The following is a 23,867-nucleotide window of genomic DNA, read 5'->3' as shown; positions in this document are numbered from 1 at the left end:
GGAAATCTTACCAAAATCCAAAGGAAGTTTGTTTCCTCACATATTAAACAGACGCACACACAAATAGAGCCAATAACACCATATTTAGACAAACATGCACACAGTCAGACATCAAATCCAACCCACCGCTTCCACGTCGATGATTCTCTGACGCAGCAGAAGATTGTCCCTCTCAAGCTCCCTTAGCGAGGAGCAGCGTGACTGTGCGTCTCCCAGCTGCTGTTCCAGAAGTACTTTGGTCTCCTGCAGCGCTGCACACAGCTGCTGCTGCTCCTGCAGGGGGCGCCGTGCACAGACAGACCAGAAACACCAAGTAAGATGAAGTGAAGTCGGACGGCGTGTCAGCCAGGCCTTCAGACGGTGGACATTCTGACCAAACGTTTGCTGAGAGAGGCACATTGTTTATTTATGTGTCTTTTGCTGCTGCAGAGCTGATCCATCTTTGATCCACATTTGTCAGCTTTGGCTTCAGGCGAGGGCAAAATCATCAGTAACCATGATAATTACCTGTCTGGCTTCAGCAGACAATGTCAACATGGTCAGGATTTTGTGTAATCTGAAAGGGTTAGTTTCATTTACTTTGTTCTGCGCTCACTTCTTCCTACCTGCCACTCTCATTTCTACTTCACTACATGTATCCAGAACGCCGTCTGATATCATCCAGCGGATCCTTCATTGTCATGCATGTAGAAACCAAGATCACCAAACCAAGACCAGTGAATAAGAAGTTTGGTATATTTTTCTGATTAAAAAGTATTGTTCTGGTAAGATACTGTATTGGCATCTGTCCTGAAAATGTTCAAACAATACCCAGCCCCAGTCATGACCCGCTATATAAACCATCATTCCTTGTGGCTGCGTTGCGTTCTGGTCTATTGAGGCTGCTTTCCACTGGATAAACTGGTCTCCCTTCCTCTTCTAGAACCAAACCTTGATTCTATTTGACCACTTAAATAGATAGATACAACTTCCAGCAGCAAAATGGGTCAAGAAATATACCATACAACCAAAAGTCAGCACACCTAAAATGTTGGTAATGACTGTCTGATTGTGCTTTTTGACTCCTCAGCGTTTTTCTTAGCGTTATAGTTCTCATTTTCAGATCTCTACAATTAACTTGGTGAGTATAATGTTGCTATTAGGTATGGCATTAGGAATTGTCTCCTTTAAAAGAGAACATCTCTTCATGTAAACATTCAGCATTAGCTGAATCACAGGTTCGCTGTGAATAAGGGGAAATTAATTATGAACCCAAACACGAGAAAAATCTGGGCTGTCACGGGGAGGCAGTATGAAGGCAGAATAAATCAAATGAGACTGAGAAGGTGACAGTGAGGACACTGCGGGGTGTTTTACAAGGATATGAGCACATTTTCTGCCTCAGAACAGTTATACCACCTCAAAATAAATCTCATTTGGGTGTAAAAGCTCCAATAACTGAAGCCATACTCCTGCTCTTTGTCAATGAAGCAGCTCCAGGCTGTAAATCCTGATGACATCACACAGTTTAATCTCATTCTCTGGCTTTGAGCTTCAGAGTTGTTCATACTCACTCTTCAGTGAAATGCTCAGGGCCGTGAGAGGGTATACACTGTATGGCTTTTGAGATTAAGTGGTACAGTACTTCTTTTTAAAAAATAATAGCTACTCAGGGAAAGGTCAAAAAGGGGATCTTCTTGATGTGGCTTTCGCCGGCAATGTTCACATGAGGTCCTTGCTTTGCAAAAGTGTGTGTGTTTGTGTGCATGTGTGTATAAAGCCACTGTGAGTTTGATTTTCTACACTATGGGAGATTGTAAGTTACTGCCAAAACCATTTGAATGTATTTCATGGTGTAAATGTTACAGCGCTGCTTGTTTTCTTTCTAGTTTAAATGACTTATTCAACAGTGTGTGCAGCGAGTTTCGTGTTTGCAGTATGTGTGTGTGTGTGTGTGCGTGTACCTTCAGCTGAGTGCGTGTGAGCTCCAGGCTGCGCAATCTGTGTTTACAGCTCTGAAGCTCAGTCTGGAGCTGCTCGGACCGTGTAGCTCGCTCTCGGGCGCAGTCCAGCTCATCCCGCAGTGCACGCATGCCCCTCACCTCACCCTGCAGAGTACGGTTCTGCAGGCATACACCCATACACACACACACACACACACACACACACACAGACATTCATGTACCAGTGGAGATGAGGTCAAAAAAGGCTGTGAACAGATCTGGTATATGCAGCAAAGCAAATATTGACAAAGTGTAATTCAGGAAGAAGGAAAGGTGTGTGTGTGTGTGTGTGTGTGTGTGTGTGTGGTTGAAAGGAAATTTAGCACTACTACAATGATAAAATAAAAGCAACTGATTCTGGAAGGCTTCCTCTCTGGAGGACGTTATGACCTTACATGAACCACGATCATGCCTGTAGTTTTGCTCTGGATGGAGTCTAGACTGTCAAGTTCAGTTGAGAAAGAAGTTTAACAGCAATGTTCTTCTGGAAAACACTTTAGCTGGCTGCAATGTGTGTAGTCGCACTTCTGCTAAATACATAACCTTGGGAGGAATTGACTTCTTGGCTATTAGAAGCCACCTGTGTCTTGTTCTGTTGGCTGTGCCGTCATGTTTTTCAGGCCTAATATACAAACAATTATCGCTGCCAAACTAGTTACTCGATACACTCTGTGTATCCAAACCAAAGATGTCCTTGAAAGAGGAACCTGGCAGCACACATCAAGCTGTCTGTACCTCTTTCTGAAGTTTCTTGAGCTGGTCCTCCATGGTTTGAATCTCCTGCATGTAATCCAATATCTGGTCACCTTTATCTTCCCTGAAAAAAACAAGCAAAAACCCTCAGCACCAAAAATGTAATCATACAAAAAAAAAAACTGCATTTTGATGTTTTTATTGTATTTGGTACATTACCTAACAAAAATAAGATTAGAGCAAGTTATGTTTGCTACAAATAGAAGAAAAACATGCATATCCAGAAATTATAATGAGTCGACGGTGACCTTTATGGTGTAGTCTATGTTTAATACACTGTGTGAATTACATTATATCCATGAGTACCTGATTTGTTCCTCCCTCGTTGCTGAGTAACAGCTCACAGTTTTGTGCATTGTAAAGTGTGACAAAATCATTTGCACATTTTTCATGTTGACCTTTATCGCAAGTTTTCTTAAGGTTCTTTTGAGTTTTTCCATCACATACACACACACGCACACACTCACAGTTGTTGTTTAAGGCGGCGGAGTTTGGCCTTGCTGTCTGCCAGCTGGAGTGCCAGACCTTGGGGTGGCTCCTCGCTGCGACCACCCAGGAGCGCCGCGGTTGAGTCAGCCTGGCCCTCCCGCTCGCGACACAGCTCTGCCATCCTCTGGGAGAGAGAGATGGGGCGATGGATGTGGCAGGGGACAAAGAGGATGGAGGAAAAGAAAGATTTGGAGAGAAATGAAGGAACATGCACGATAAAGGATTTCCAGAATTAAGAGGAGGTTGGAAACAAAAACCTAGATGCTCCAAATTTTAGCAGACAGGTTGATATTGTGAGTAATAACGTCTGTTCATTTTGCACTGACAGCAGGTGCACAGTGTCATTAAAGTGTTTGTACACTTCTTGGGTTTTAAACAATTTGTTGTTCTGCAAAATAAATGCAAAATGACTTCTCTCTGTTTGCAGCTTTGCCTCTGTGTGACATTTACTTTGACACTGCAGCAAACCAAAACCCTGTTTTTATGTGGTGACATGATTCAAATACAGGAGAGCAAGGTGAACTCTGGTTCCAGCAGGGCTCACTTGAGTTAGCAGAAATTATTTGATCAAAATTTAATGTCTCGTGCTGCTCTGAGCTCATGTTAAGGTTGTAGCTAAAGGTTCAGAATATTATTCACTATTCAAAACGGGGGCCTTTTTCCAACAGAGGCTGGTAACAGATCTCAGTGGAGCCTCAGTGGATTTAAGGCTGCAGGACAAATTAAGCCAAATTAAGAAACTTGCTCATATATGGAGCAATAGCTCAGGTCTTCGTGTTTTATTGTATTTCTTTTTTCTTTTTTTTTCCAGAAATAGCTTGCAAAGTTATCCGTGTCAACTTAAAATCCCACATCATGCTCATGTTTTCTGAGATTCAATCTATCCTACAGCCTTCTCAGTTGAGCTACAATTTTAATATCGGCTTTTGTTGGCTATAAAGCAGAATTACTGCAACTGTGAGTGGTGAAGAATAACTACAGTCTGAATATGAGATCTGAGCAGTGTAAGACATAAAATGTTGATCAAATATGTGACACAATTAAGCCAAGATGAAACAAGTGATGCGCTTAATTATGCATGTCCTACTTTTCAGTTAATTACATTTTATAACTTCATAAAAGCAAACAGGATTTTCTTATTATCATGTTGGGTATATGGAAAACATTGTACAGGTTTCATACAAAAATGTCAAAAATAATGAAAAAAGGCAAACAATGTTTCCTGAAGGCCAAGATGACGTCCTCAGATATCTTGTATTAGTCCACAACCCAAAGTCTACTCTCATAGAGGAGTAAAGAAACCAGAAAATATTCACATCTAAGAGGCTGGAATGAGAGATTCTTCTTTTCTTAAAAAAATACTGATTAATCAATTAGTGAGTGATTATTTGACAGCTGATGACTAATCTATTAACTGTTGCTCTACTTCTAAAGCTGACTTATTAAAATGCGATATCTTGTTTAATTATTCTGGGTTTTGTCACCTTTGGGCAGTGCCATGCTAGCTGTTTGCCCCTGTTCCCAGTCTTTATGCTAAGCTAAGCTAACCCGCTGATGGCTGCAGCCTTTTATTCAAACATGACATGAGAGTGATATCAATGTTCTCATCTAACTCCCAGCAAAAAAGCAAAAACATTTTCCAGAATGTCAAACTATTCCTTTAAGTGTGTGCACGTATACCTCCAGGTGTGAGTCTCTCTGTGCCAGCAGGCTTTGGATCTGTTTGGCCATGGAGCTGAACACCAGCTGCAAGTCTGCACCTTCAGCCTCCACCAGTTCCTCCCACCGAAGCGGCAGCACCACGCGAGGATCCTGAGTCACCTGCAGCAAGGACAGTTTATCAGGTCTCTATGATAACATCAATGTGCTCCCGGGAAACCCGACACAAAATGGTAGATCTGGGGACAAACAATGCAGGCAGTGTGAAGGCTGTGTGAATACCAAGCAGGGATGCACCTGTGTGCAAAGGGGAAAGAGAAATCTCACATTTCTGCAGGAATGTGTCTGTTAAGGAAGCGTGTCCAGAAATGCCTGACTAATGCATGTGAAACTAATGATCATGTAGACAGGTTTGAAATGTCCTCGGGTGGAAGGCATATGAACGGCAAGCAGGGGGTGCATCCATCCACGCAGGAAGAGCACCTCTCACCTCTATGATTTATGAGGCTGGGGAACCTGGCACAAAAAAGGCCGGTGGGCAACACGCTGCTACTGTAATTCAGACACGCTGGTATGCAACATGCTGTTTTTGTAATGCAGGCAATTATTCACGGGGGGTATTTTTAAAAGAGTACAATTTGGCTTTAGGCTTTATTGGAGAGGAAAGTGGAGAATGACAGAAAAGAGATGAGGGAGAGAGGATGATGTGACAGAAACGGAGGTGGAGAGGTGGACATAAGGGGTGGAGGATCCATCCTGCGGTGGCAGCAAGGGGCACCCAGAGGTCCTTCAAAGGCTGCCAGCAGAATAACAAGTAGCTCATTTTCACACTCACTTGAAGCCCCAGTAGAAGGTATAATAGCTTAACTCTCTGTCTGCAGGCCAGACAGTGAAGAAATTCTTTGTTAAATCATATTTAGGAACAAAAAATCCTCTTAGAAGTGCCTCCCCTGGATAATACCTCCTCATTCTGATGGTCAGTCTGTGAATGTCTTGGGGGGGGTCCTTGATTTGATTAATACATAAACGTACCTGCTGGATACAGCTGGCAATGGCTGCCTGGGTCTCAATGTCCAGAGACTGGATCTGCTGAATGAACGTGTCCTTCCTCTCACACTGCAGACACAGAGGGGTGACGTGGATTCAGGAGTGTGTGTGTGTGTGTGTGTGTGTGTGTGTGTGTGTGTGTGTGTGTGTGTGTGTGTGTGCACGTTTTGACACGATCTATTCAATAGGAACTATTTTGATAATTAATGAGGTAAACTTTTTGGCCTCTGATACTATTCACTGACATTTCGCACCGTAAACAATTAACTGATTAAGCAAGAATATAGTCAGAAGATTGATGGATATTGAAAATAATCATTAGCCCAACAACAATCCTTTTGTTAAACATGAGAGTTCATGTTGCCAAATCCCCCAACTAAAAAAAATAATGATAATAATAATTATGTGCAATTAATTAAAAAAAAATTATTCCTTTGTTTAAAGGTTATCAAAGCTGATCTGCCTAATATAAATTCATCATTCAGGAGGTTTGATGAAAAAAATTTTTCACAATGACCTACAGGCTTTTTTTTTTTTTTTTTTCACCCTGACAAGAATGAACGATCAGCCTCCTGAGTGTGTGACGCTCACCGCATACCAGACAACAAAATGATTTCTGATGGATACAATTATTTGATGGGCGGACAGTAGAGACACAGCTTTGTTGGTTTACAACTGTCAATCAAGTTCTATCCTAATAATAATAATAATAACAATAACCGGGTCAAGAGGTGGCTTTCTGAGAACTGGTTGAACTACAGCTGATCTGAAATATTCAGCCACTTGAGCAGAAGTAAGTGAAGAATTGATTATGAATAGAATAAAAAATGCCCAGGGAGCAGGAGGACTATTACTTTTTAGTCACAATATCGATTAGACGCTTAGCTGTGATTGATTTAATAATAACAATAATAATAAAGTTTATTTACATAGCAACTTTCAAGAACAGATTCACAAAGTGCATCACAGAAGACAAAATGCTGCCCAGGTGGTGAGCGAGTCCCGACACACAGGCGATTTAACTCATTATGGGACTCTCAAAGCTGATGACTTTGGTGAGTTCTGTTAAAGGGGGTGAATATTTTATTGTTTATATTTCATTTCAAAGGGTCTTTTTCTGGAGATCAGTTTCAAAACATGATGCAAAGCAACAAAACATACAATCTTGCAAGGTGGGTGAAACAATAGATTTGAACAATCTGAAAGATGCTGCAATGAGAGGAGGCCTGTCATGAACTGAAGTGTTGGATCAGTAAGAAATCAAGGCCTTTTGGATTCATTCTTTGGAGACCGAAGATAATTCATCCATTAATTATTCAACTCTGAACCAAAGGGTTGGATCTGACCACACTACTAGTACGGCTAACAATGCAGAGTACTACACATCAGTATAAAGTACTGATTGTCCGCAGTTTGTGTCACTGTCGACCTTCAAAAAGCGTGATGGTCATGTGAGCGTGTGATCACCTGCACAGCACATCCTAGTAAGAGCAGCAGCAGTCGCCTGAGCTCTTCCACGGCTGCCTCTGAGGACACAGAAATAACTGTCATCATCATCATCATTATCATCATCATCATCTCTACCCTCCCTTCCACTGCCGTCCTCCCTATCATTATCACCTTAATGTGTTTCACAGATAGCAGAGATATGGACTCGTATATAAAGTATAATTACTTTCTTGCCGCTGAGAGACATGGCACTGATAGGATCATGTTGTTATCTTGTACCTGTTAGGGGGTCCTGCCCCAGTATGGCAACATTGGGAAGAGGCATCAGTATCAACTGCTGCATGTCCTCCTGAAGAAAAAAACAAATGTGTAGAGTTAAGTGAAAAAAATGCCATGTGATGAGCTGCCCTTCCTGTCTGTCTGCCCACAGCGAACAGCAGAAACTTTCCACTAGCCTCCTGCAGTTTGTGGTGTAAACAAAGACCTGATATGTGATAAGAGTAACTTTTCAGGTCAAGGAGCCTTTTTACATAATAATATTTGATATATTTCAGTGTAGTTCATCCTCATTATTCTGTTGTAGTAACAGAAACATTAAGACAGATCAGATGAATGAGTAACAAACCTGTAACAAATTCCCTCATTGTTGCTCCAATGGTCAGAATATATGCATAATATGGGAACTGTGACAGCAATGTAATGAGTCATGAAGATCACAGCTGACGTCAAACACAAACAGGTCCCACAACTAAGAACAAACCACAGGTTGCTACCACCAAAAGCCACAGGTATGAGCAAATTCCGTAAGAGGCGGTCCTCTCCATTACACTGTTTGTCCACCACAGAGTTTAGACTTCATCTGTAAAGTGACCAGCTCAGAATATATCTTGGTCACACTTCTTTAACAGCAAAATTTAAGGGATTAAGAACATTTGTTTATAGGGTGCGCCTCATTGTTTAAGGTGTGAAAGCACAGGTGTAAATAATAAAATGAATGATGGCTGAACTCCATTTAGCTGCTTCAGTTTCAGGGTACTGGTGCTGTGCATGCTGGATTATTGTCACGCTGTCGTGGCTTACTGGTAGACTTCAATAGAACAGAGCCATTGTTAATGTTATAAATCACATCTGTGTTTTTCGTACTCTAACAAGTAAAAATGTCCTCTGTGAAACAGATACTGGCCAAAGCTATTTTTTTATACTCAGATATAGAATATCTTTCAAAAATCCAGCCAACGCTCCATGACTTAGTTTGACTTCGCTGAATCTCAGCTCCAAACACTCTACAACAGACTCTGACAAACATACCTGGTCAGGGTTTGACCAGATTTACTGGAGCTTATGCTGAATTTTCACTCTTCTGTGCACCTCAGGCGTCATGCATAATATTTGGAGGGGGCACAGTATTCATAACTCAGCATCAGCAGTTTTACCTTTTCGTGCACACAGTCAGCTTGTTATGAAAAAATAAAACTATCCAATATTAATATGGAGTCATTCAGACTATATTGGCTTTACTGTGAGAATCAAGAACGTGTTGTATGAATAAGATGCAGACATTCTGAACATGTTTTGTAGTTATTGTAATTATTATCATGTAATTATCAAAAATGTGCCCTTGCTGTTGACTCTTTCATCCACTAAAACCAGTAAAATCAGCTCCTGAGTCTGGATGTTTCTAGCATGGTTCTGTGCTAGACAGCATGTTTAGAGAGCAAATGGAGTGATTCAGGACTAACAGAAGGACCATCAACACCGTGGTCAGCTTGTTTCAGCGACTTGCAGTTTCCGCTTCAAGATCTTGGAAAAACCTCCTGGCAGATTCTAAATAACGCTGAGTAAAGCTGGACGGCAGACGCCTCAGACGTTCCCCATCCAGAAACCTGCCTTCACTGGCAGCAGGGACAAGTATTTGTCATGTGGACCTGCCTTGCTCCTCCTACACTGCCATCCAGGCCAGGCAGATGACTTCTGCCTGATACTTTATTAATTTCCTTACTTGGTCTTAAACTCAGAAAACCCAGAACGATCTCCCTGTTAATTAAAAATGTTTCTGTCAGAGAGCCACACACTGGCATTGGCTAGTTCCCTTCCCAACTGCTCTGAAAGCCTGTTCACATCCTTCTGCATCCATTGATGCGAAATCACCAAAGTACAAGCATGTAGCAAGTCACAATTACAGCTCTACAGTGAGAGAGGAAATGTACCACAAGGCAGGCGGAGCGCCTTCAGCAACTCCATCATGTGCAAGTTTGGTATCAGATGCATATGCAGCCAACCTGAAGTTTCTGATCCTTCAGGGCATGTAGGCTAGTAGCAGCTTTGAGTTGGTCAGTGTGAGGCTCATAGTTCATGATGCCAAACAGACTTCTGCGAGAGATTAGCCTTGAGAGAAATTATATAGAAGCTGCTTGTTGTTGTTGGCATGCTCACATCCTTTCATTAACAATTCCCTCTCTGGCATCGTACAGCCAGGATTCATACTGGGTGGTGTTTGTTCAGATCCTTCCAGCGCTATATTTTCGACATCGTCGTTTGGTACATTTATATACCCTGCATTAGTAAGAGATTAACGATATGAGTAATACACGGTGCAATTTTCTGTCGCTGCTATGATTTCCAGAGCAGTTTCTCTTCAGGATCATTTCAAGAGGAAGTATAACTATAAAAATAAGGAATTAGCCTTTATCCCTCAGTGAGTCTGCCTCTGAAAATAATCTAGTGTTGTTTACGGTGGTCCTGAATTTGGACATCAAGCTGCTGGCTGCAGGGGTGAAGATAATTAAAATCCTTCAGCAACATTATCTTTTCTATCAATAATTATACTTTATGTTTGGACTGGTGCTCGTTTTCATTTTATCCACAGACAGTTTGGATTTTCAATGCTTCTGTGCTTCTGTGGGCTGCCACTTATTATTATTTGCATTTTTTGTCTTCACCACATGCATAGACCGCATTTAATGTGTAGATTTTTATGTTAATTCAAACATCGTTTATTGGATGTTCAGTAGCCTTAAAAAATATCACGGTTTACTGAGAATGGAAATCTTTAAATGCAAAAGGTCAATAAATTAGTGGGCAGGAGAAATTAACATTTAACATCCCATTACCAGGAGGCTGAAAACTAAGTGTCTCCATTCAGAGGAGGTAAAGGCTTTTAGATGGAATTGAATAGAATAGATTAAAAAAAAAAAAACAATACAGAGGAGAGGAGAGGAGAGAGGAGGAGAGGAGAGGAGAGGAGAGGAGAGGAGAGGAGAGGAGAGGAGAGGAGAGGAGAATGCAGTAAAGTAAATAAAACTGATGTTCAGTAGATAGAAAACAATAGAAAAGAATAGAACAAATAGAAAAGAATAGAACAAACAAAAAGCAACAGGATTCAATACAATTTTAAGTACCACACAGTGCTTTAGACGCCACTACAGCACAGAGAGAGTATGTACTGTAAAAGAGCCTTCAGCCCGTATCATCTACAAAAATAGCTCTGTCGCTGTATTAGAGAAGCTGAGGTCACAGCAGAGAAAATTAAGCCTTGCCAGGCTGCAGACTGTTGCTGTGGCTTACACTCACCACTCACTCACTCACACTCACACACACACAATCGCTCAAACACACACACAGCAAAGAAGCGTCAAAAAACGACAGTGAGAACTAAAACTGTGACCAACGTGGAACGAAGCGTCCACAGCGACAGCGGAGCCTGTTCGGAGTGCACCAGGTGAGATTCTGGTGCATCTCCGACTGACACGAGCTTCCCAATTATCGCCAGTGTTTTGTGCTGCTCTGAGCCTCCAAGGGACATTAGTGATTCACTGAAAATTAGGAAGTGAAACCTTGTAGACTCGTGTTCCTATGTTGTGTGACAAGCGAAGCCGTGCATGATCAGTCCACCTGACTCATGCTTGGGGATGTTTTCTTTACTGAGAACACAGGCCTTTGAATCATCCTCCGGGGAAAGAACTGTGTCATTTCCTCTAATGCCACAGGCGCCCACCATGCACATTACAAAATGCATGATACTGCTGTTTGATAGATTTTTATTCACTTTCCTTCCTCAACCCCCCAGCCACAAGTACAGCTAAAAAATTCAGCTCGCCACTCCTCCACTGTTTCTCACCCCATTTGCCTGGTAATAAGCAGGGACACTTCTACTGAAGATGGAAATTTTCCGTGTTTCATCTCCTCTGTCGTGCAAATTCTCCATCAGCCCCTGTATACACTTCAAGCTTTCTGCAATATCCTCAGGCTATATATTTGTGTGTTGAGACCGATAGCCTCGTTGAGCTTCATCTTGTCCTCTTTTTTTTACTACCTTACAGCAAGACAACTGCTTCTCCAGCCCTCCTCCATCGTCCTCTCTCCCTCGCCATTTGGTGTGGCCCTGAGTTATGTTTTAGAAGGATGTTTCAGCATTGTTGTGAGACATTTCTATTTATAATGAGCTGCAAGTCATTTCAGTCCGTCCGCAAAAAAAATCCACCATTACACTAATGTTTTTCAGAACTTATTTTCTGGCAAGAAATGCTCCCGTGGTTGTGTAGTCTGTGTCACCCTCACAGGTTTCTCTCAGTATTGCCTCACTGTGTCATGACTGCTGAGAGGTTGTTGAGGTTTTACATAAACAGAGATAAAACTACCATAAAAATGGCCCAAAGGAATAGTTCATTTCGTGTGCTTGCCTTCTTGTCGAGCGTGTGAGAAGATTGACACCACCACCAAAGAAGCTAGCAGCTGATTAGCTAGCATGAAGGCTGAAAACAGGAGGAAAAAGCTACTCCAGTTCTTTCTAAAGGTGAAATAAATTAAAAAAAAAAAAAAAAAAAAAAACAGCCTACCAGCATGTTTGAACCTCACTAATTAAGACAGATAGATAGAGTACTTTATTGATCCCCTAAAGGGAATGGCAGTGCTGCAGCACTGATGCACACAATCATTTGCAGAGCTGTGTTTACCAACAACGGTTTTACGAAGTGTTCCTGAGCCCATGCAGTAATATCCTTTATACAATCATGTGTTCATAAAGTGGTGAACCTCGCTCCATCCTTGCTTGTGATCGACTGAGCCTTTCCAGGATGCCCCTTTCAGACCCAATCATGATATTATCACATGTTCGCAATGAGCCTGTTCTGTAATGTTCCAATGCGTTTATTAGTGCAGCTTGAAAGCCACATAACTTGTCTCCTTGTGGCACAATGGGCCAGTATTTGACTAGTTTGGTGTGAAAGATCATTCCTGACCTCGGAAATAGTTTAACTTTTTCATGCAGAAGGCACGAGATGCAGGAAGTGGAGTTTGCATTTGTTTACTTAACATTTGGCTCATTTGTAAATAGCTATGCATACAAAATTAGTGTTCTGTACTAGATGAGGTTTCAAATGTAGAATATTGGCCTACTAACATAAAATGTAAATTACTCCTTTATGAAATATTTAAAAAGTGCAAAAAAAAAAATGCAGTTGAATAGAGATCAAAGTTAAAAGAGAAACCGTAGTTACTTCTATTGCGGTCACAAACTCTTACAAATTCTATCTTCAGAGTGAAACAACAGTGCAAACACGTAAATAGACTGAAGGGTCCTTCAATGACTTTCCCACATCTGGGAGTGGACATGTTTAAAGCTGCTGAGAAAACCCGTGCATGCTCTCAGACCATCACTCCTGATTTCCCTCCTGATGAGCCGATCTAATGCCTCCATCTCACCCTCCTCCCCCCCGTGACACTCCCCTACCTGGTAGAAGGCTCTGAGGTGTCGATTTAGGATAGAAAAGTTCTGGACTCTCAGCATGTGGTCATCTCTCTCGCTGTCGTACAACCGTTCCACCTTGGGATTCGGGTCTCTGGGAGGAACATAGAAAAGACACAGCGGTGAATTTACTGCAGCTTGATCAAACAGCCCAGCACCACGTCTCTCTCTAGATGAGAAGTCCTTATGCAACAGTGCATTTAAGCAGAGAGTGAATAAAATTTTAATGAGCCTGAGAAGCAGGCAGTGAGAATCCACACGCAATTATTTGTTGAAATAATGTGGCTTAGGTCAGGCCAAATTAATCAGCTGTTCGGCAAATACTGACAAAGATCTTGTCTTTCCAGTTGAGAGAGAAAAGGTTTTATCCTGCTGAAATTTGAACACAAAGATAAGGAATTCATTAAAGATGACTAACAGGCTGGCACATATGCAGAACCCCATTTCATGATTCACTGGAAATTTGTGACAAATATGAATGGATCAGACATTTATGCCATCCTTTCACACAGGCGGCAGAACAATGCGCAGTTACAAAAGGGAATGTGATGAATGTTACATCAAATTCTATGCAAGCACATTACAAAACTAAGAATCTAAAGCCACACTGGCGGCTCTGTGAAGCTGCATTCAGGCACAGCAGTGCTTTAGGGATAAATACTAATTCTAGCATGCTAACAATGACAATGCTAAAATACTGAGAAGGTATGTGTACTATGTTTGGCATTTTAGTGTGCTAACGTTTGTCTCGTTATCATAAAACAAAGAATTGAACAAATAAAAATGTCGCTAATCACCAAAGTGATGATAATTTATCTTGAAGGGGGGGACATGAATGTGTATATGGCGGTCCGTCCTGTAGTTGTTAAGACGTGTGTTGGAGTGGTGGACTCCCATGGAGGTATGCTGCTAGTATGGCTAAAAAGCATGTCTTACTTATCTTAATGCTTGTAAATGGTTCCTCACTTAAAAATGGGTCTTTTAGTTTAATTGGAGAATGGGTTGTGGGTCCGGCTCCACTTTTTTTGGACTTATTAATAAAAGCCAAGGCCAATTCAGTGTTGGTAGCTAACTGCAAGATAAGCAAGTTAGGTTTTTTTTTCAGTTTTCTGCATTAAAATTTTCCACAAATGCCTGAAAATTAGGAGATTATCTATTTTATTTTCATTTTTACATGACAGATGGACAGGGAAATGTTCTCACATGTTCATCACATTAGTTCTTATTTTCCTTTGTCTAGCGGCCACATCTACTGCAGCCAGTGCACAGCTGCAAGGCAATGAAGCAAGAAAATGTTGATCAATCTTACATGACCCTCATGACCTCATTGAGGAAAATCCCATTGGTCAGCCTCATGTAGCGATCTCGGGCACTCTGGGAAATTGAGTTTACTTCCATGTACTGGCTGTAGATTGGGACGCCGTCCTCCCTGTCCACCATCTTCTCAAACAGCTGAACCTGAGAGAGACATTGAGGGATTATGTCACGTATGTATGGAGAAATGCATGAGTGTGTACCAGGAGGTGTTCGAAGACAGAGGCAGAAATAGGTACACATATAGAGACCAGGAGGGAGATGGAGAGGTGCAAACATTTTCACACAGGAAGCCACTTGAGTCGGCGCACCTGTCTGGACAGGTGGGATCTGTGCTCTCACACTGGGAAGCACTTCACAGTGACAGCCAGCCAAGCAGGACCGCAGCCAAGGTCTCTCTCTCAGCTAAGAAGAGCTGTGCCAATGCAAACTGCAATATAATGAGGTTTATTCCCACCTGCACCTTCTAAAAACTGCACTGTCGGTAAACAGAGTAACAAGCTCGAGTTGGTTCAGCTGATAAGGTGAGGCAGAGCACCTCCAGACCCTGTGCCACAGGGTAAACAGAGAGCGGTTACAGTGGATGTCCTTCAGCGTATGTGAAGCAGGGTGAAAGCGCTCGTGTCAGTGAACAGCCGCTCTGCTGAAGTGCCCTTGAGCACATAGTCTGCCAGCTGTAGGCGTCCTGTTGAACCTGACCTCTGACCTCCTTACAGCAGTGCAACAACACAGCGAATACAAAGGTTGAGCACAGTATCACATTATATGGTGAATACTGTTCATTGACCAGAAGGGGAGGGGGGGATCCCCCCAGGCTGATTGGTTTCCCATGTGGAAAACCCAGCTGGAAATTCAGCCTGTTACAAACCAAACAAATCCGCAACAGATTTTAGAGATCGGATTGCCTTGAATACACAGTAGATAACTTTGTATTATGTTCAAATCAAAGACAGCCCAAGGACACGGAAGTTTGAAAGCTCAAAAAGCTGGTCAGTGAGAGGCAAGGGAAGCTGCCGAAAGGAGAAGTGGGGTGTTTTGCAGTACACAAAAGCAAGAAAGCAGTAGAGAAGCTTTTTTATAGTTTATTCATTTTGTTCGCTTTTTTTTTAATATAAGTGAACAGAACTGGAAACTAGACTGCTGTAGAAAATACTATGTCATAATTGTTTGTGACTGAAGTGATAGGGTCCATAGCAGAACTGGTTACTGTTAAAGCAGATTTCTACACAGTTTCACCACAATCCGCCGGTTTTATTCTCCTCTCTGTCTCTGGAAATAATGACCTTTTCTCTAACTGAAAGTGATAAATGATAAATGACATACCCATTGCGCCAACGCACTTTCCATGAATTCCTCTATTATCTCCATAATGTTAGAGTCCATTGTTGTGCTTGGAGAGCTGTGAAACACTACACAAGACAGCTAATTAAAAAGTATTATCAACGCTTTGCTTGTAATGAATCAAACAGAGAGAATCCATCTTGTGTCAAGTGGTGTAGTTTGACATTAGTGCGGCCCTTCCCCTCCCTCCACCTCTCTGCCTCTTCCTCTCTCTGTGTGTGTCAGTTAGTTTCATTGCAAAACCACACCGGAATTTTGAAAACGCACATGCTGGCTCTTTTTTTCTGAGCCGACGTGAACATACGCCCTCCACACATCGAGGAAGCTGCACAGAGATCTTTGCGAACACTACATAACCGAGAATATACAGAAAATGACGAAACGTGCCTTGAGGTTTGTGCGCAGAGTTAGATGATTTTGGCCCTCGTTGTAACACTGTTTACACCGGACCTATGTGCAAATGTCTTTATTTTTCATGCAGCATAATTCGAGAAACACGTGGCATCTGTGAATTACATTTTTAACAAAGTACATTATTTGCATAAGAACCCACTCAGCGCCATTGTTTCTCCTCAACAGCTGCTTTTCCCATGAATGTGACGAAGGTCATAATTTGACTGCCGTTATGAAAGCTGTCGAGCTGTAGCGTTGTCAGTATTGCTCCAAGTCCTCATTAAAATACACCAAATTCAAGCACTGTGCAATAGCGAACTCTGGTGGCTCCAAATTTAAGTCGCCCATTAAAAAAAAAAAAAAATGCATTACATCATTATTTCCAAACAATGGGGGAAGTTTAAGATGCCCTGCTTATATTTTGGTTGTTTCCTGTACCATGAACTCTATTTTAAGAATAACCTCTGCAGCTGCAGGACGGTATCACTTTCTAGAGACTCATTCTCATCAGGATGTGGGTTTATAGTTATATATATATTCTTAATAATGTGGTGTGCTTACAGTCATGTGAACCCATTTGTGAACACAAATGGCCAACAGGTGTCCTCTTTCATTTAATTACTGGGTATTTTAAATTTGAAAGGACTAAAAACTGCTTCCAAATGTACTTTCATCTGTGTTATTTATATATTCCCTTTGTTTTGTTGTAGAAAACTATCTGTGGGATCTAACTTTCTATAGTCTGCTGTGTGACTGTGGTGTTAATTCTACAATTATTACAGGTGATATGTTTGAAGGATGTGACTAAGCCTGAAACCAAATGTCCAGCCTCACTCCTTTATCAACATCTGCAACCTTCTAATTAAAAAAAACACGTCTTTCTGCAGCCGCTGACAACATGTTTATCTGCTTGCTATGAATAAAATAACACATGCATTGACCTCATTCTGTGATTGACCTTTATTTAAGAAGATTGAGCACACATGGGATATACCTGTAGCTAGGACAGATCACCATGATATATTCTTTGCAAATAAAAAGCATTTAAAAACTGTTTTGCGTTATAAAATAACCTCCAACATGTTGTGTCAGTGTGCTGTCGAGTGTGCTCCTGTGCGCTGCCAGCGTGTGCCGATACTGCTTGTGCAGCAGTTCTGGGATTAACTATACCAGGATTATCAGATTGTTTCAGAGCTGCCCGAATAGACAAGATGACAGCTTCATATAGGGCACCACACTCACACGCACATATACACACAAACACACACACTTAATCCAACTCTCCTTGCCGAACTCAGATAACCCAGTCGGGGAATTTGCTCCTTTATTATGTTATATGTACAAAAGGAAGCAGACTCTACTTAGCAGTTAAAAACTTCTACCTTTAATATATAATTCATGTTTCCATTTTTAACAGATTCCTAAGCATTTCATTGCAGGTTAGTACAAACTCTACAGCTGGGTGGTGAATAATACAAATGCACTGATGAACATTGAGCATTATGTAACTGTACCAAATTTGAGCCAAATGTCAAAACGTCTTAAATATGTATCTGTGAATGCTGCACCCACTTAAACTGAATGTACTCTTCTAGTTACAACAAAATGTACTACACATCTCCTGAACAGGTTCTCTGATGGTTGCACGTTCATGAGGTCCTGCACCGAGGAGACGTTAGTTTTGGTGTGTGTGCAGGGGCAAGAATCCCTATGTGTTGCCGTGTTTTGGCCATGTGGCTGCTGCATTGATGGAGCGTAAATCAAGCCTAACGTGTCAAAACCCAACAGGCGTTCTACCTGCCACCAGCCAACTCACACAACCAAGAAAACTCAGACCCCCCCTTTGCATCCCTTCCTCCTCAGCTCCTATTTCAATGATTTTCCCCTCTAGCTGGCAGGAGAAGGGGAGGCAGCCTTCTCCGCGGTGTTATCAGCACCCTTCTCAGCGTCTGCAGATTCAGGGGACGCTTCGGAGTCAACCTGCCCGAATTTAAGCATGGTGAGTGCTTTGGCTTTGAGGTCTTCCAAGGTTGACTTCACATCCTTCTCCAGGAGATAACCCTCACTGTCGTCCTCTGGGTTCTCCAGAGCCATGGCTGCTTCCACGGACGTCTGCAGGTACCTCAGGCTCAGAAGCACTGACATCTGGACAGAAAGACGCAATTAAGATGCTGTAAGAACTGCATTTGTCATCAAATGAGATGGTCAGGTGTGATAGGCTCGTTAAAACTGACTTTGTTGTTTATCAGCACTGATATCGTAAAAAGGAAGTCTTGACAACTTCTGGCCACAAATACATTCGAAAAGTAAGTCGATCCAACTGCCATTAACCTGCTAACTGAGCGAGGAATGATGGACATATTTGCAAATATTGCTCTATTACTCTTTGCATATGTCTACATTTTTATTTGTGTATGTTCCTGTTCTGCACGTTAAGTGTGAAAAGACAAATTTCCATTGCCTTGCATTGAATAATAAAGTTATTTTTGAATTCTGATTCTCTTTGACCAGGAAGAATCAACATCATGTGAATAATTGTGTTTTACTGCAGGACTGGATGCATGAAGATGAGTTCATTTGAGGCAATACTAAATATATTTAAATTTTTTAGACAAATGGGTTAGGAACTGTATGAAAATCAATGTACGGGAGCGCAGGGGTTTTTAATGTAGGGTAGGCGGGTGTGAGGATCTTGAATTGTTATTCCATTAAACATATTATTGTTAAGGTTAAGGTTAACGTAGATCTTAAAGTCTGCAAGTTTTTTTTCTAAAAAGTGAAAAATAAGGTCCAACCCACCCTCTGCACTCTAATTACTTTCATATAGCTCCTTCCACAAAATCACTTCACTTCCCCAAACTCTCCAAACAATGATCAGTAAACACTGCTCAGTCCAAATATATCAAACTAAAGTAGCTGTGACACAGTCAGTTCTGCTCAACATATTTGCTGTTTCACTGCACACTTCCTCCTTTTGTTTGATTTCGAGCTGCATGATTCAAAGCAGGTTTTGGCTTTTGCTTAAAAATCAGACGTGATGCGCAGCTCGGCTTGAGGCCTTGTTAACGCTTCACATGGCAGCCTTCCATCGCCGTCATGAAGGGCTGGAAAAAACACCATACTGAGCTGCTGCATTTAGAAGTATAGATTGTTTGATTAGCTGTAGGCGGTGTGTAATGATGCACAGTTAAACATGTGTATGAACATCCTGTGCCAGCCTGAGGTCTTGTTTGTGATTTGAAGAGAATGTGCTGTCAATACTGTTCTTTGGCAAAGGATTGAAAGTGCATGTTTGATTAAAAGGCATAAATCAATGCGTGTCAGTGAGGTTTTCTCTCTGTCGGTTGTCGGGGCAATCAGTAGAAAACCATGATCTAAAACTCATTTTTTTCTGTTATATTTGTGTGTTTGTGTGTGTGTGTAATTTCAGGAAAAATGTGAGAAACTTCCCACACTGTGATGGGTGCCTGAGGGTGGAAACGTGACAGAATCTTAAATATTCAGTTAAAAACAAAATCACATAAACAAACTCTCCGTGCCTTGGATAAATACTGTGTTTCTTCTGTTTTACCACACTTACAGAATAGGTGAAGTGTTCGTCACGTGTCCCACCTGTATCAAGATGACTGACAGCACACCAGGACCAGTCGAATTCATCAAGTCCATGTAGTAGTCGATCAGAGCCTGCCTACAGCCGCGGCTGTACACGTTGAGCTCCTCTGATTGGTAGTCATAGCTGAAGTGGGCACTGTTGTCCGTCAGGCGGTACTGCAGGCAGGGACGAGGGGAGGCGGGGTTACAGCAGCTGAAAGGAACGCCATCCAACAGGTAACGGCCGTCCACGTTACTCCGGATACGGCTGGGGAGACGGAGAGAAAACACGTGATGGAAACAGATTAGAGATGGGGGAAAGAAATTGATGTAGAGAAGGAAGAAGGTGCGTTCATTTGGAGGTAAAGCACAGAAAGTGTTACTTTCAGGCAGGTTGGAGGCCTGACTTCTAGCTCAATAGACACTCAACATTAGTGAGAAATGAGCAGTGCCTCTATAGAAGTGTCATCATGTCGTAACCTTTCTGTTTACTCATTCCTTTTCACTTATTTCATCTTTGACCAACCTTTCTCCGCCTGCTTCACAACCAACCTTCTCATCCATTTCTGTCATTCTCTTTAAAAGCAAAGGCCAGATCTATTTTTAATAAACTCCTCCTCTACCTTCACATCGTTCTATTTCTCCTGGCGCCCGTCTATCCTTCCTCTAACGTATTGTTTGACCTTTTTGGATGTGAAGTCTGCCCATCTGTCTTTCATCTAGACCTATTTTCCTTCTCATCTCTCTCCCATGTGGTCCTCATCAGTCCAGTTTCTTCTTTTTCTAGTTTGTCATCTCTCCTCCCCTCCCTGCATCTCATAATCTGCTCATCCCTGCAGTGTGATTCACTCACTCCTTGACGTCCTTAGAGGTGAAGTCCAGGTATCTGTTGCTGACCCACTGAACTTCAAACCAATCCTTGAAGTTGTTATTTCCACAACAGCGAAACTCCATCTGCAGACGATCAATGGTCTCTTTCTGAAAACAGCGCCCCGGCACGTCAGTGTCCTTGTAGAACCGAATACCATTCCTCAGGCCCACCTGACAGGGGAGAGATAAAGAAGTGGGGTGTTTGTCTGATACTTTCATGAATCATTTCTTTGTAGTGTATGTCAAAAGTACTGTTTCCAGTCTAATTAATTATGCTTCATTTGTTGGTTAGATTCTTCTGCACTGTAAATTGATTAATTGACAGCCTTTAAAGATTAGAAAGTGTGAAGATAAAGATCATTTTGAGGGTTGATTTTTCTGGTTTCAATGCAGCATTTAAAGGGTGAGAGCTCTGTCACTTTATTGTTGGTATAAAGTTTTCAGAAGTAAATGTGAAATAACTGGTTGTTTCAAGAAGACAGAAAGTGGTGAATGTTTCATGATTTCTCAAACACAGATAAATGCACACATTTTCTTTTTATCTGCACCCTTTGCTCATTTGTAGTAATGTAGAATAACCCCTTTTCCTCCAGCCCAAATCTTCTCAACTCTGATTTTAGACACTGTCTCTTTCAGCCACTTAAGGGGAAGCAGGTTTCATCTTGTGTTTTGCTTGAGGATCTGAAAACACCATCCTCTTATGGGACTGATCTCTTTCCCACAATGCCATACTGGCACCTTCACTACTGCTTGACCTGCCAATCTCTAGCCATCATCCAGCCTAGTGACCCCACCTTCAGGGACTCCTCCAGGCGTCCTTGCAGGGCATAACTGAGCACCACAACAGCGATGAGCAGACAACACAGCAGTGCAGCTGTGGCAAACCAAGCCAGCAGGAGAACTTTCCAACGGGGGAAGCGGCTTGCGTCCAAGGAGTCCTGACACACACGACTGGCAACCCAGTTGGTGCCGATGGAGGCCAGGCCCACCATTATCAGGATGTTGGGCACCACGTGGATCTCTGTGTTGTCCATCACCTCAAGAAAAGAAGAACACCGTCAAAGATAGTAGCAGCCGCAAGAGCAGCAGACAGCTGCAGGTCACTTTGTCATTTCCTCTGCCCACTTTAGCAGGTAATAATCCTGCATTCAATTAGCCTTATCTATTCTAAAAATGACCTTGGCAGCCTCGTGATTCAATTAGCTGCTGATAAACTGGATGCAAAAGCTACTACAGAAGTATGATGAGAAATGTAATTAATTGCCCTGGTTACAGCAAAAGTCAATTAACGCCTGAGTTTATTATTGCCTGAGTTCTCAAAAGTACCTTTGCCTCATTGTTGTTTGACCATTAAAAAAAACTCAGCCCAGATCTGCCACCTTCTAACATAATCATCCTGTGATATCTATCCAGCCAAATGTGAGCATTCAGCTGTTGTGAATCATTCTGTAAGATCCTCTGGCTTCTCTAAACTAACTCAGTAACACTTCCTGCAAACTAAGAGATCACAGAATCTGGTTCTCTGATTGGCAATCAATACATATCTGAAGGCATGTGTTGATGGCCTGCAGCTTTCCTGTGCTGCCCGCTGGATATCAACACAACCTATCCAAATCAATCAGTGATCAATCCAGCATAATGACTGGTTGGCTTGAACAAATGCATCAGTCTTGTGGAAGTCATGACCTCCACCTGCTGGTCACAGTGCCTAAATTCAATATGCAATGAACCACAAAGACTTTGGAAAGAAATGTTGATTTTCTTTTTCTTTTTTCTTTTTTTTTATTTTTAGCAAATCAATTTAACACACTCATGACTTAACATGCATGGATGTGCCTGACTGCCACTGTGTGTATGTTTACTCTGGTATTTTGTGTGCTGCATGTTTGTATTTGTGGATTAAGCTGTAGAGCAAAGTTTGAATAAAAGTCACTGATAAGCAGCAGCAGTAAACAACCACGAGCAAAGGCAAAAGTGTGAACATATAAATCCACATTTGTGCAGTTCATGTCAGTGTTTTTCGACTTTGCCCTCTTGGTCTTTACGCTAACCTTGCATTAATCTGTGTGTATGTATGGGAGTATATTTCCCTCTCTCTACCTCAGCCCTTCGGAGCAGCTCTGTCTTAAGGTAAAGCCCCAGGCAAAAGATGAAGGTCCCACACATCACTGCGAGCCAGGACAGCAGCCACAGGCCCTGGGCCAGACGCACCCGCCGCTGTTGGGTGAACTTCATCTTCAACAGCACCATGGTTCACTACCATGCACCAATCAGCACAAGAGAAAAGCAAGAGAGAGGGAGCAGGAGAGAAGAAGGAAGTGTTCAGTAAAGTCTGATCAAAAATGTGTGAGTATCTATCCAGAGGAGGCAACCTGCATGTAAACAGACAAGACAAACCCTACAGAGGTCACAAGAGGGTGGTTGCAATGTTGCAGAAACACAGTGGTCAGTGCAGGCCTCGCTCTTGTTGTTTGGTGAGTTATTAGCAGGTTGAGCTCATCTAAGTTGTTCCAGGTTGAAGGGATAAGCAGGTAGATCCCTTAGATGGTAAAGGACACAGCCGACCTCAGAGGATAATCCAAAAGCTTTCACTTGGATGCTGAAATTGTCCCAAAAAGATCTTCTTTAATCCAAATCAGTGCAGCAAAACCACAAGAAAATGTGAAAAATAGTCAAATAATGAAGAAAGGAAGAAAAGAGATAGCCCTTTTTCCACAGATGATAGGTTTTCCCCTCAAGTTGATTAGTCACACCGCCGTAGCCCCCCTTTAAGATGAAACTAACGATTTCTTCCTCTTGATGTGATGTTGTCTTTTGATGGCGCCCCTCTGGGTCTGTGCAGGTGCGGCGCCCCCCTAAACCGCAGTACCCATGGTTGGAGGACACAGAGACTGGCCAAAGTCGAGAGTTTGGAGCCGTAATCCCCCCAACAGAGTCCCTAGGATCCTATTAAAGTCCAGGGGCCAATGGGAAAGCAGGCCAGTGTCTGATCAGCAAACTTGTTCTGATAGACACGTAGTCTGGGAGGGACTACTAGACTATTACGACAGGTGGACTTACCTGAAACCCATCCGCACAGGCTGGGCGCTGTTGATGCCTCAACAGATATCATGGACACAGTTAGCTGAGGCTAAATGGTAGCAAGGTCATGAGATGTGTGGACAAGCAAAACTGGGCAAAACTGCTTTATTAAAGGACAAAGCAAAGATTCGTAATAAGAAGAGAGAGTCCAAGTC

At 42.2% G+C, this 23,867-nt stretch overlaps 2 protein-coding genes across 2 annotated transcripts in view; both read right to left on the bottom strand.

Annotated features, from left to right (window-relative positions):
• Nucleotides 1-15,991, bottom strand: part of ccdc88b (coiled-coil domain containing 88B) — a 42,028-nt gene extending 26,037 nt beyond the window's left edge. Inside the window, exons 1-11 of the mRNA XM_076739062.1 lie at nucleotides 15,760-15,991; nucleotides 14,432-14,580; nucleotides 13,108-13,216; nucleotides 7,659-7,728; nucleotides 7,398-7,456; nucleotides 5,916-5,999; nucleotides 4,905-5,045; nucleotides 3,203-3,348; nucleotides 2,718-2,799; nucleotides 1,944-2,102; nucleotides 127-273 (exon numbers count right to left, since the gene is read on the bottom strand). Coding sequence (XP_076595177.1) covers nucleotides 127-273; nucleotides 1,944-2,102; nucleotides 2,718-2,799; nucleotides 3,203-3,348; nucleotides 4,905-5,045; nucleotides 5,916-5,999; nucleotides 7,398-7,456; nucleotides 7,659-7,728; nucleotides 13,108-13,216; nucleotides 14,432-14,580; nucleotides 15,760-15,819 — 1,206 coding nt within the window. The 5' untranslated portion in view covers nucleotides 15,820-15,991. The remainder of the gene's footprint in view (nucleotides 1-126; nucleotides 274-1,943; nucleotides 2,103-2,717; nucleotides 2,800-3,202; nucleotides 3,349-4,904; nucleotides 5,046-5,915; nucleotides 6,000-7,397; nucleotides 7,457-7,658; nucleotides 7,729-13,107; nucleotides 13,217-14,431; nucleotides 14,581-15,759) is intronic.
• Nucleotides 15,992-17,531: 1,540 nt separating this feature from the next.
• Nucleotides 17,532-23,545, bottom strand: rom1b (retinal outer segment membrane protein 1b). The gene is made up of 6 exons (XM_076739550.1): nucleotides 23,034-23,545; nucleotides 22,732-22,887; nucleotides 21,426-21,668; nucleotides 20,615-20,802; nucleotides 19,783-20,029; nucleotides 17,532-18,315 (listed from the first exon to the last, which is right to left on the bottom strand). Exons 2-6 carry the CDS (start codon nucleotides 22,879-22,881, stop codon nucleotides 18,058-18,060), a joined length of 1,086 nt encoding a protein of 361 aa, XP_076595665.1. The 5' UTR covers nucleotides 22,882-22,887; nucleotides 23,034-23,545; the 3' UTR covers nucleotides 17,532-18,057.
• Nucleotides 23,546-23,867: the final 322 nt, after the last annotated feature.

Source organism: Chaetodon auriga, chromosome 9 (assembly GCF_051107435.1).
Source record: "Chaetodon auriga isolate fChaAug3 chromosome 9, fChaAug3.hap1, whole genome shotgun sequence".
Taxonomy (NCBI): domain Eukaryota; kingdom Metazoa; phylum Chordata; class Actinopteri; order Chaetodontiformes; family Chaetodontidae; genus Chaetodon; species Chaetodon auriga.
This window is presented reverse-complemented; position numbering and strand designations above follow the sequence as displayed.